The 10,473-nt window shown below is 41.4% G+C and overlaps 3 protein-coding genes across 4 annotated transcripts; 1 reads left to right on the top strand and 2 right to left on the bottom strand.

The window, feature by feature from the left end:
• LOC117147686 (nucleoside diphosphate kinase 6) lies at positions 1-1,060 on the bottom strand. The gene is made up of 2 exons (XM_033314670.1): positions 761-1,060; positions 1-684 (listed from the first exon to the last, which is right to left on the bottom strand). Exons 1-2 carry the CDS (start codon positions 958-960, stop codon positions 429-431), a joined length of 456 nt encoding a protein of 151 aa, XP_033170561.1. The 5' UTR covers positions 961-1,060; the 3' UTR covers positions 1-428.
• A 771-nt stretch (positions 1,061-1,831) lies between these two features.
• On the top strand, positions 1,832-2,674 carry LOC117148015 (probable 28S ribosomal protein S25, mitochondrial). The gene is made up of 3 exons (XM_033315177.1): positions 1,832-2,067; positions 2,133-2,327; positions 2,453-2,674. Exons 1-3 carry the CDS (start codon positions 1,931-1,933, stop codon positions 2,622-2,624), a joined length of 504 nt encoding a protein of 167 aa, XP_033171068.1. The 5' UTR covers positions 1,832-1,930; the 3' UTR covers positions 2,625-2,674.
• LOC117148014 (probable RNA-binding protein 18) lies at positions 2,632-4,177 on the bottom strand. Of its 2 annotated transcripts, XM_033315175.1 has the most exons (5): positions 4,116-4,177; positions 3,974-4,053; positions 3,784-3,904; positions 3,129-3,221; positions 2,632-3,052 (listed from the first exon to the last, which is right to left on the bottom strand). In XM_033315175.1, the coding sequence occupies exons 1-5, from the start codon at positions 4,125-4,127 to the stop codon at positions 2,768-2,770; spliced, it is 591 nt and encodes a 196-aa protein (XP_033171066.1). In that variant the 5' UTR covers positions 4,128-4,177; the 3' UTR covers positions 2,632-2,767. The 2 variants fall into 2 exon arrangements, with proteins under 2 accessions (XP_033171066.1, XP_033171067.1); XM_033315176.1 differs by lacking the exon at positions 4,116-4,177 and having other exon boundaries at positions 3,784-3,858; positions 3,974-4,066.
• Positions 4,178-10,473: the final 6,296 nt, after the last annotated feature.

Genomic DNA, 10,473 nt, shown 5'->3' with positions numbered 1-10,473 from the left:
GCGGTAGGTTGTTATTAACTTCATAATCATTCACTTTTAAATTGACTTCTTTTATTATAGCGAATTCTCTTGAGAAGCGGAGAACATTGCAAAATGCCTTACTCATCTAATTCTTATTACTAATCAACATTAAGTATAGTTTAACAATGTTTTTAGTTGTTCCCCTGTTGCTACAAGCAAGTATATAAACATATTAGTACACTAGTCACAAGAAGTATTATAAACTTCAATTACTTTTAAAGCCAACCATATCTGTTTAGTTGTCTTTGGTCTAGAGTCTAAATACTATTCGAAAAATGCCAGGCATTAAAAATAAGAAACATAAATTAGGACAATTCCATTAGCTACTTGAACAACATGTAAACATTATTCATGAACCGCTTTGGTAGTAGACATCTTGACCAATCTAAGGATCAAGTATTCCTCGACTACGCCTCCTCCCTTTTCGCCTGGCGACTTCCAACAGCCGCGTCGAACTCCGGGAACAGGATGCTGATCTCGCGGAGGGCGGATTCCTCGCTGTCGGATCCATGGCAGGCGTTGCGGGTGTCGGATAGACCGTACAATGCCCGGATGCAGTTGGGATCAGCGTACACGGCACGGAACACCTTGGTGGGACCCAGAAGACTGCGCCACTTCTGTATGCAGGCTTCCGATTGGAGAATAAGGGCGTAGCTGGGTCCGCTGAAGGAGATATACCAAATGGTTATACAATCTAAGTGGCCTCAGATTTAAGGATGTGTCCAGGCACTATGCGAACCTGTTCATAAAACTCGTTAGCCTGTGGTAGAAGTATTTTCCCTTGTGCTCCGCGTAAAATCGCTCCGATAGTTCTTTCGTAATGCAAACCTCCTTCTGGTCGAGAATGGTGAAGTTCTGGGAGATCAGGGCTCGGATCTGCTGCATCGCGTAGGTATTCCGCAGCACGTGCGGCTTTATCAGAGCGAGTGTTATTTCCATATCCTCTTGATTGTTGTAAAGCAAGAATCTTTAAAGTTTAAGTTTAAGAGGTAAACAAATTAGCTAGCCGGTTCGGCTTAATGGATCTATCGATATATGAAAGAACAATCGAAAGTGTTTTTTGATTTAATAGACGAACTCCACTGAAACGAAATATAAGCACTTAAATTTAATTTGATAAACATAATAAAGATATTTCTTTTTGTTTACCATATCTTAGCGCTTGCAGTAAAAATAGACCAAAAGCAAAAAAAAATTATTTTTAATTTTCCAAATGTTATTATTATTGTATGAGTCTTGTTAATTTCTATCGTCCTAAAAACACTTTGGCCACGCCCCTCCGTACACCTATAAAACTCCCAAAACGGTCACGCCCACATTTTCGAACAAGTTGAAACATTTGTCTCTCATTTTATTCCCCAATATCTATCAAAGTCCCAGAAAACTGATGAAATTTCACGTTCGCATTCACACAAGCGGAGTAACGTGTATCTTATAGTAGGGAAACTCGATCATAGCATTTTATTATATTTTTGTATTTAATACCTTCTTCGTACAGTAACACTTTTCGTTTAACCCCTATAAAACATATATATTTTTGATCAGTATCTGGCAATGTCCATCTGTTGGTCCGTTTGACTGTATGAACACCTTGATCTATGTAACTATAAATGCTGGAAAGTTAGATATAAGCATAGACGCTGCTCAAGTTTGTTTCCTGATGTCTGTCTATTACGTCCACAAACCGCCCAAAGCTACCACGCCCATACAGAAATATATAAATATTCGTATATTTTGTTTTAAGTGGAAACATTTTGGGTCTGCATCGATACAGCGTTTCTATCGATAGTTCCGCTTGCGCCGTGTGGGAGTCACTAGCCGACCGATCAGCTGTTCGCATTACACAAGCAGCCGCTTTTAATTGGATTTCTTTTGTTTTACCCAGGCGTATTTGAATTAAAAGTGCAAAATGCCGTTCATGAAGGGCCGTGAGCCCATCCGCCGCACCCTAAAGTACCTGAATGCCGGCAAGCTGGTGCTGAAGGACAAGGTGCGCATCTTCAGCGTAAACTACAACACATATGGTAGTCATCACGCGGGCGCTCGGTGAGTTATGGCATAGAATTGACTAATAACTGAACTAAATATGCTAATAAATGCAATGCGCACAGGGACTTTGTGTTCTGGAACATACCGCAGATCCAGTTCAAGAATCCCGAGGTGCAGGTGCTCACACTGAAGAACATGACGCCCTCGCCGTTTGTGCGCTGCTACTTCGACGATGGACGCGATATGCTTATAGATGTGGACAGCCGGAATCGGGACGACATCATCGAGCACCTGATCAAGGTGGTGGGCAAGACCCGGTAAGAACACGCATCACATACTTTGAACCCTTTTTCTTAACTATGAGTTGGGAGTTGAGAAGAAGCTAGCTCACTATCGAGGACTCAGCATCATTTATAACTTAATACACATTTAATAATTTCAGAGAGCAACTGGACGCGGAGGAGCGCCTGAAGGAGAGTAAGGACAATCCGGCCAACTTTGGCTACGGATGCGGCAGGCACTGCATCTGCGAGATCCCCGGCCAGGTGCCCTGTCCCGGAACCGTGCCGCTGCCCGATCACATGCGCGGCAAGATCTTGTTCGCACCCAAATAGACGTGCGTTCTGATTGTACCTTTTTTTTAATAAATTAATTGTAAATTACACCTGCAAGGCTCGTCTGCTGAGGTAGCGCCCTATGTACTAATGATTTTTACAGACTACTGCGTGAGACGGTGGCAAAGTGGGTCCTAGTGAGCCTAGTGGCGCTTGGGACGCTGCTGGCGATGATATGGAGCCGATGACTTGCCGTAGCGCTGCGATGCGTCCCGGTCTTTGTTGAACTGGTAGCGCTGGATGAAGGGCACGTTGGCCTCGCCCCTGCCCGCTGTATTCAGCTCGAGATTGTCGTCAGTCTGGCGCTCCAGCAATTTCAGCTTGGCCTCAATGGCCCGAATGGCCTCCGTTTTGCTGACCTTCTCCTCGCGTTTACCAGTGCCCAAGGCCGGTATATCCAGGCGCGGCTTGGGCTTCTGCATTTCATCCTATATATAGGGAAGAGCATCGACTTGAAGTTTGGAAAAACTTGCTAGTTGACTCGAAGGCCTTGGTTTTGCTTACATATTTTATGTTCTTGGCCAAACGCACGGCTATCGAGCGATTTCCCACGCTGGTTCCGTCCAGTTTCAGCAGCGCATTGGTGGCTCCCTCGTTCTGGAGTGCATTATTGGGATTGGTTAGTGGGAATAGCTAAGTAATAAATATCATTCCAAACGGTGCAGCCACATATTGTGTACATATTGTGTTCAATCGAAGATTTAAGCTGACTAAAAAATCGCAAATCTTAAAAGATAACTTTCAAAATTTAATTGATTCTTAATATCTGGTTATTAAACTATGTTCAAGAGATGTTGCTTGCGTATTTGCCTAGCTAAGATGTAGAAAACCATTGAACATAAGTACATCTATATAATCTATATGATATACATATAGTTAGTGATGTATATATACACTTTATAGAGTCCTTCTACTTCCACATACTTTCCTACAAGTCTGGTACCCTTTTGCTGTATGGGTGACAGATATAAAAATAACCTAGCTGCGTTTTTATGCGAGTTCATCTGGGAGTATAGATACAGAGTTCGCATTAATGAGCTTGAGAATAGCGATTATTTAAAAACCAAGTTAAATTGAACAAAACTACTTAAACCTTGAAAACCTGGCCACGACAACGCAGCCGCTGCACCGCCAGGCCCCAGTGAGGCACTGCACCCACCTGCGCGAAGGTGACGAAGGCGTAGCCCCTGGATTGTCCCACCATGGGACCGCCCTTGTGGAACAGCATGTCGAACTTCTCGATGGCGCCGCATTTTTGCATCAGTTTGAGGAGTTGAAACCGATAGGGGGCAATGCAAAGTGAACTATTAGCACCATGGAATCGCTGCAATTAGCCAGGCACAACTTACTCGGTGATCCGTGAGTCCAGATTCCCAACCCAGATGCGACGCGCCTCCTCGGGATTACCACCGCCGCCACTCGATCCGGCCTGCAAGGACATTTTGTTAACTGAAAACCGACTGGCGAGCGTTTCTACACGGATTTACGGACAGTGCTAGCCATTTTGTGTGCGAAAAATAAACGAAAATGAAAATGCAGTCTACTTGGCTTAGGGATGTGCAAAAAGTGTGTGGTGAAACGGGCATAAATATCGGTGGGACAACCCGCTTCTTATCGATAGCTAGCGAGTGCACAATCCCCGCTAAGCTATTCACCACACGGCAGCGGAGAACGAAACCAAGTGTGGTGAATTCAAATTCAAAATATTATTGTAGGGCAAGTAAGAAGCTAATCGATAGGAAATTCCGTATTTTTTTAGTAAAATATTGCCTGCTATTGATATACTAACATATAACACATTGCTATAATATGCTGAATTATAGAAAGTTATGCTTTAGGTATCTGAATTTCAATCACTGAAGTTTACGTTTGGAAATCGTCACTTGAAATGGAAATAAGTAAACCCGCACTTTCCAGCCGAGGAAAAGGGCAAACGGATTTAGTCGCTCCAAAACGAGATGACAAACAGCAGACCCTGCCATGTCCTTTGCAATATGCAACAGCCGTTCTGGGGACAGGGACAGGATGGGAATAAGTTGATGGGGCCTCATGTAGACACTGCTAATGCGCTATGCGATAAGTCCCAGGCCAGCTCCTCTTGACCAGCAGTTTTTAGCCCCCACTCCTCCTTTTTGGAGGACAACTTCCGACATCTTCATTTCTGGACACCAACTGGATGTGAGTGCAAAAATGCAAGCTATTTTTATGGCAAGTTGACTACGAATTGTGTAGGAATTTGGTCTCTATATGGCAAAGCGAATGGAAACGGAACTTGCAATGAATTTCACGTTTTTAGCTATATATTGTTGTTGTAGAAACTTTTTAGTTATTTGTTTAAATACTTATAACAAAGGTTTGTAACTAAATTAGTGGCTAAGCCCAGGTTTTCAAAGCATATTTTAGCAATTTATTAAAGACTCCTTCATTTAATTTGTCGTTTTGTTTCCAAAGTTTAGGTATTTCGCATATGGTGGCTTTGCAAATTACCATCGTTGAGCGAGCGAGCGCCACTAACAAGCGGAAAAGGTCCTGCATAAGGATACCGGCACAGTGGCCATGAGTTAGAGGGCGATGATAAAAAAGCTGGCGCTTGATCTCTGCCCCGCCAACATTCCACAATTTATTTAAATAATTCACCGAGACGCCGGGCTCCACGATGCATATCGAGTTTGTCCAGCCAGGACGCACTGGCATGCATATGTAAGGAGTTGCCGCTGACAGAGGTCCTTGCAGCCAGGGCAGGACACTGCGAGAAAATGGGCTAGCCCAAGCAATTCACTTACTTTTAACGTTATTTCTAAAAAATTATTAGTTCCCCTTTCCAATGATTTATACTGATTTATATACTTTCTTTTGGGATGTTTGTCTCAGAAGTTTGCTTTCAGTGCATCTCAGAAGTGCATTTTAGTATGCATGCTGCCATTTCTATATGGCATCCTGCCCTTGCCCCTTGCATCTGCCTCATTCTTATGCCAATTTTTTATGGCACAGTCCTGGGAGCAACATGTTGGTCATTTTCTGCATACGTAATTTCGCCAGCAAATCACTTGATGGCGCCAAAATGCCAATTTAGTGGGTGCAGCTCATACAAATTGCCGCGGCAGCTTTAAGTTTCTGATTTTATTACAAGCGATGTTTCTAAAATAAATCACAAGAATTGCATTTGAAGAGTATTGACTTATATTTAGATGACCCATCCGCTTTGTATTTTTTTATTTCTTTTTTAAAATTAGTTTTAGTTTCTAGTGCTTCCAATTATGGACTTCATCATTTCCTTGCCGGAAAATTCTCAACGAAATGAATTTCCGCTGTTCTTTTTTTATTTTGTTTTCGGTGCTATTCCCTGCATATGTCCCCACTTATCCACTGCCACGCCCTGCCCATTTGAAGTCCCCTTCCGCCCACTTTTCCCTTTGGTCTTTTAACAATTTTTGCCTTGCGTTCACCGCGCCGGCGGCAAATTGCAAAATGGACACTATTTTTTTGGTTCTGCTTTCCTTTTTTTGGAACATCGTTTTCTCTTTCTAGTTCATAAATATAACTGCTTTTATAAATGCACTCACACTCGCACAAAATTACACTGCAAGAAAATGTTTGAAATGAATGACTTTTAATCTCTAGTATGTATAAACATGCATATTTCACTTAAAGTTAGGGCTCTTAATTAAACTCTATAAGTCTGAAGTGCCAAAACTAATATGGTGTTTATTAATATTTCTAGCCGTGCTCATAGTTTAGCTATGCCAAGATATGGCGGAGGGGGCGTGGCACGGGGGGAGGGGGTTTAGTTGAGTGGGGGTGACACGCATGCAAAACTTTGTATGGGAAGCAAACCAGTTCAAGTGCTTGGAAAAGTAAAGTCGTCTGGTGACTTAAGTTGTTATAAAAATGCAAATTTTTTACAGCTTTTGCCATTTCCTAGAGCAACATCACATCATGGAAAGGGGCGAGTGGGCGGGGCAAGTGTATGTATTTTGTACATACATACATACATACATATGTGTAACGATAACTACACGAAATGGTTGTAATGATTTTGTCATGGGTCCTGTGTTCTGTGGCATATAAACTAGGCTGAGAATGTACTTCAGCGGCAAGGAGCCAAAAGGACGATTTCTAAGGAAGATTTGAAAAAGCTGGAGAAGCTGGAAAAGCCGGACATTCCAAGTACACTTCAACCGCAACCGACAGGCGAATTTGTCTGGCATAAATGATATCATTTCGATTATAAGGTTGAAAATTCTTGGTGCTTTCGAATTGTGTTAATAAAAAAAATACTTTTCACAAGCAGCCATTGTTAAGTGTTAATTGTTATTTTAAGGAAGCCAAATGAAGATTAAAATTAAGCACAAACCAAGCTAATATATTTAATTATCCCCCAAAAATTCCAGCTTGAGTTCATGCGAGAATAACTACTTAATCTATTAATTTTATGGCATTTGGCAGGACTTAAGCGTCGTGTAGAGTAGCCTGAAAATAGTGGGTTCCTTCTACGAAAAGCGGAGGCAGGAAGGGGGGGGGGGCATATGCAAGGAGTCCTGCGTGTGTCCTGGCCAGGCTGATGTACGAGAGCATTATGCGATAAATGTGCATTTTTGTGAGTTATTCAAATTATGTAAGCGCATCGGTGTGCTTCTATCTTGGCCTGCTCCCTGCCGTCATCCTGCGTCCTGCGTCCTTCGTCCTGCGTCCTTCGTCCTGTGCACGGTTCATTTGTGCCAGGCCAGTGCAATTTATGACAGCGTCTGGGATCAGGACATGGAAATATGAAGGCAATAAAATGCCTCAGCCAAAAACTCTGGAACGTGAATGAAATGAAAGGCAGGACCTGTTAGCCGTTTGCAACGGACCTAAAGGATAACGTGTTGCAATGTCCATCGAGAATGCCATGCAAATTAGTTAACAACAATTGAAGGCTGAAACGAGAAACGCAAATTGCTGGCACTTCGTTCGAGCAGCGCTTCTAATATTTTTTTATTTAAATTCGAAGTAATTGGGGGAATTCCATGCCATAACAGCAATTTTGTTTAATAATATTTACAAGTTATTATTTGGGCAAATTGTTGGAATTTCTCTTAGAATTTAGTACATAGAAATAAACAGCAAATAGAAATAGATTTTATGTTTTAATAACACATCTATTGTTTAAGCAAAACTTTGATTTTTTTAACATTAGACCTTCAGTTCCGTAAACCATTTTAATTAAACTAAAAATATGGTTAACGCTTTTGTTATACTCAATCCTCAAACTAGTACTTCAAAATATAAACTTTGCCATAACAGCAATGTACTTAGAAAATTATTACTCTAATTGAATGTCGGGTAGCGCACAGACAATGAAACAATGAGAGGATAGAAGGAGTGGGTGTGGGCGACTCCTTGTCGGCAGGATATCAGGATGCAGGATAGGTGTTACAATGCCGAAATACCGAAATACCAAGGTGTCAACTGTCTTGGGTTGTCATGCAAATTAGTTAAGCAGAGATGCCGACAGATTTTGATTTTAATTAAAACTTATTCGAGGCAGCATGCCTCGCAGCAAGTGCAATAGGAATCTTTAACAATAATAAGGCATGACGAGTGCTGCATACATTTATCCAGCGCATAATGCACTCATTGTTTTCAGTGTGTGTGCGTGTGTGAGTGCATATGCGAATGTATCTGTGTAGCTGAGGGATAAACACATATACATATGTACATATATCCCAACCCACGTACATGAAAACTAACAGCTACAAAACCATATAACAAATTGCATTCTGTCGACGCGAGAGAGTGCGAGAGAGACAGACGGACGCAGTGCGAAAGGGTCGGACTGGCGGGGTGTGAAAGAGAGGGGGAAGGCTTTGATTATGCGAACCTTGGCGAAATGACTCCTGCTCGCTCATCTCCATCTCGCATTTCTTTGAAGTTGCCGTCTTCAGCTCTTGGGGCGGCAATAAAAAGCACAACATAAATGTGGGAGCCTCTATTGCGAGTGCTCTTGATTTTCGCAGTGATCGAAGTTCAAATACCCTATATACTGCATTTTTAACTCAGCAGTGAGATTACATTTGAGTAAATATACATAATACATAAACTTACTAGTTTTAAGTGATTTTGTGGCTATAATTTTCAATATTGTATGTTTTTATACCCATGTATGTTTGTTTCCTTAAATTTAATAATATATTTATTAAATTTCATACTGTAGCTCATGAAACACGAATTTTTGTTTGCATTGCATGCTGTTTATGTAGCCATTTTTCGATTCCGAAATGCCCGCGAAACAAGGATTGCGGGCGAGCAAACCGAAAGTGCAAGGATTGTGATGAACAACAATGAGCAGCAGCAGCAGCAGCAGCAGCAGCCATATAATAATTCGTAAATTGTGGCATGTTGTAGCTTCGTGGTGCGCCCCGGATTATCCTGAAGATGCGAAAAGAGTGGAACGCGGGATATTGAAGATGGGAATATGCGAAGATTTTTCCCATTTTACACTGCGGCAGAAAACTTTTTAATTATCTGTGTGAGTGTACATATATGCATGTGTGTGTAAGAGTGAGTGTTTGCTTGTTGGCAATTAAAGGCGTATAAAAACCCCAACGTGCTGCTCTGTCATCCCCAATCAACTTCATCCTCATCTCAAGCTAAAATTTAAATTACTTTGGTTTGTGTTTCCGCTCCTCGCTGAGCCGACTGCTGGGTGGAATTTAATGGGTCACAGGGTCAACTTTAAGTGACGCACGAACAAATGCCCCACACTCAATTCAATTTTCGTTCAATTCAATTAGATGCGAGGGGGTGGGGGATTTAATTGAAATGCCACTGAGGCCGCCAGCAAAAAGGAAAAACTTGCCAATGGCTCGGCACAAAATGCTGTTTGGACAAACAATTGCCTCGTCCTTCGGCCGATGTTAATGCTATTGGTTGCCACAGTGACCAAAATTGATGTCAATTGATATTGATAATCCATGCATTATGCGCGATAAACAAAGTTAATTGAATCAAAGGCGCCGAGCCCACAACCACAACACCCTCCTTGTTTTCGTTAACAGTGCGTATGAGCAATGTCCATCGAAACTGGCTTAAAATGGCCACACAGCAAAAAGAATTACTTTTTTTTTTTGCTCAGCTTATTATCGAGATCCCTTTCCTGCTGATTTTTTTATAAAATTTATATTTGATAATTTTTTGATTTTTTTTTATATTTTTTTGTGCAAATTAGTCAAAATTTAAGATTTCCATCTGTAAATGCCACTCTATTGGAAATTTTCCAATGAGATTAACAAGGTGTAACTTTATCCAACATTCTGTTTATTCTTAGACAAGGATTTCAAGAATCTGTTTGCTTCTAACTTGGCTAAAAATGATCGCACAATGGTCATTCGCTGCCACTTTTAATATTAAACTTCAGCAATTTTAATACGAGCTTGATGAGGTATAGCGAACCACTTTTTAATCAACATACAATCAAGGTAGTTAATCAAAGTTAAAGTTTGAAGAATGCAGGTGAATTGAAACTTTACAAAGTTACCAGATTTATATTTAAAAGGTAGGAGAACACATAAAAAACGCCTCTCATAAATATGAAATAAAATATTTACTCCATGTCCTGTTCTTTGTGAAAAGCTGCCTAGATGTTGCGATATTTCCTTCAAAACTCTGACCACGCCCACTTCGGTCAGAAAACAGAGGCGTAGGAGGTAGAAGAGGGGAGGGGGGAGGGGGGATCCAAAACACCACCTGCCAAGGCGTCAAAATTAAAAAGTTTCGACAGCGCTTCAACAACAATTTGGCAAGTTTCTTGATGCTTGAAATGAACAATAGTTTTAAAATGCCACCAACCCAGGATAACTGCCTGCCCCGA

This window comes from Drosophila mauritiana, chromosome X, assembly GCF_004382145.1.
Source record: "Drosophila mauritiana strain mau12 chromosome X, ASM438214v1, whole genome shotgun sequence".
Taxonomy (NCBI): Eukaryota; Metazoa; Arthropoda; class Insecta; order Diptera; family Drosophilidae; genus Drosophila; species Drosophila mauritiana.
The sequence above is the reverse complement of the archived record's forward strand: the minus strand, read 5'-3'. Positions and strand labels throughout refer to the sequence as shown.